Consider the following 207-nt stretch of genomic DNA (forward strand, 5'->3'; position numbering starts at 1 on the left):
GCACCCACATGTACGGCATCATGCAAGACAAAATCCACCACCCGCAGCATCGAAGCCCCGAACACCTCATGAGCCCAACCCACTCACCTCGTCGAAACTTGCTCGAATCACCGTGTCGAGAATTTGGGGCAAGCGTCCGAACTATGACGAACGTAGCCACCTGAGGAAAGCGCGAAGAAAGGGTCAGGAAGGTTTTCATTAATTGTT

At 52.7% G+C, this 207-nt stretch overlaps 1 protein-coding gene across 1 annotated transcript in view; it reads right to left on the reverse strand.

The window, feature by feature from the left end:
• Window positions 1–207, reverse strand: part of LOC119594510 (transcription factor RFX4-like) — a 33789-nt gene that overhangs the window by 6642 nt on the left and 26940 nt on the right. The window contains exon 9 of the mRNA XM_037943540.1: window positions 80–141. Within this exon, the coding sequence (XP_037799468.1) occupies window positions 80–141 (62 nt within the window). The remainder of the gene's footprint in view (window positions 1–79; window positions 142–207) is intronic.

The sequence above is a fragment of the Penaeus monodon genome, chromosome 34 (genome assembly GCF_015228065.2).
Source record: "Penaeus monodon isolate SGIC_2016 chromosome 34, NSTDA_Pmon_1, whole genome shotgun sequence".
In the NCBI taxonomy this organism is placed as follows: domain Eukaryota; kingdom Metazoa; phylum Arthropoda; class Malacostraca; order Decapoda; family Penaeidae; genus Penaeus; species Penaeus monodon.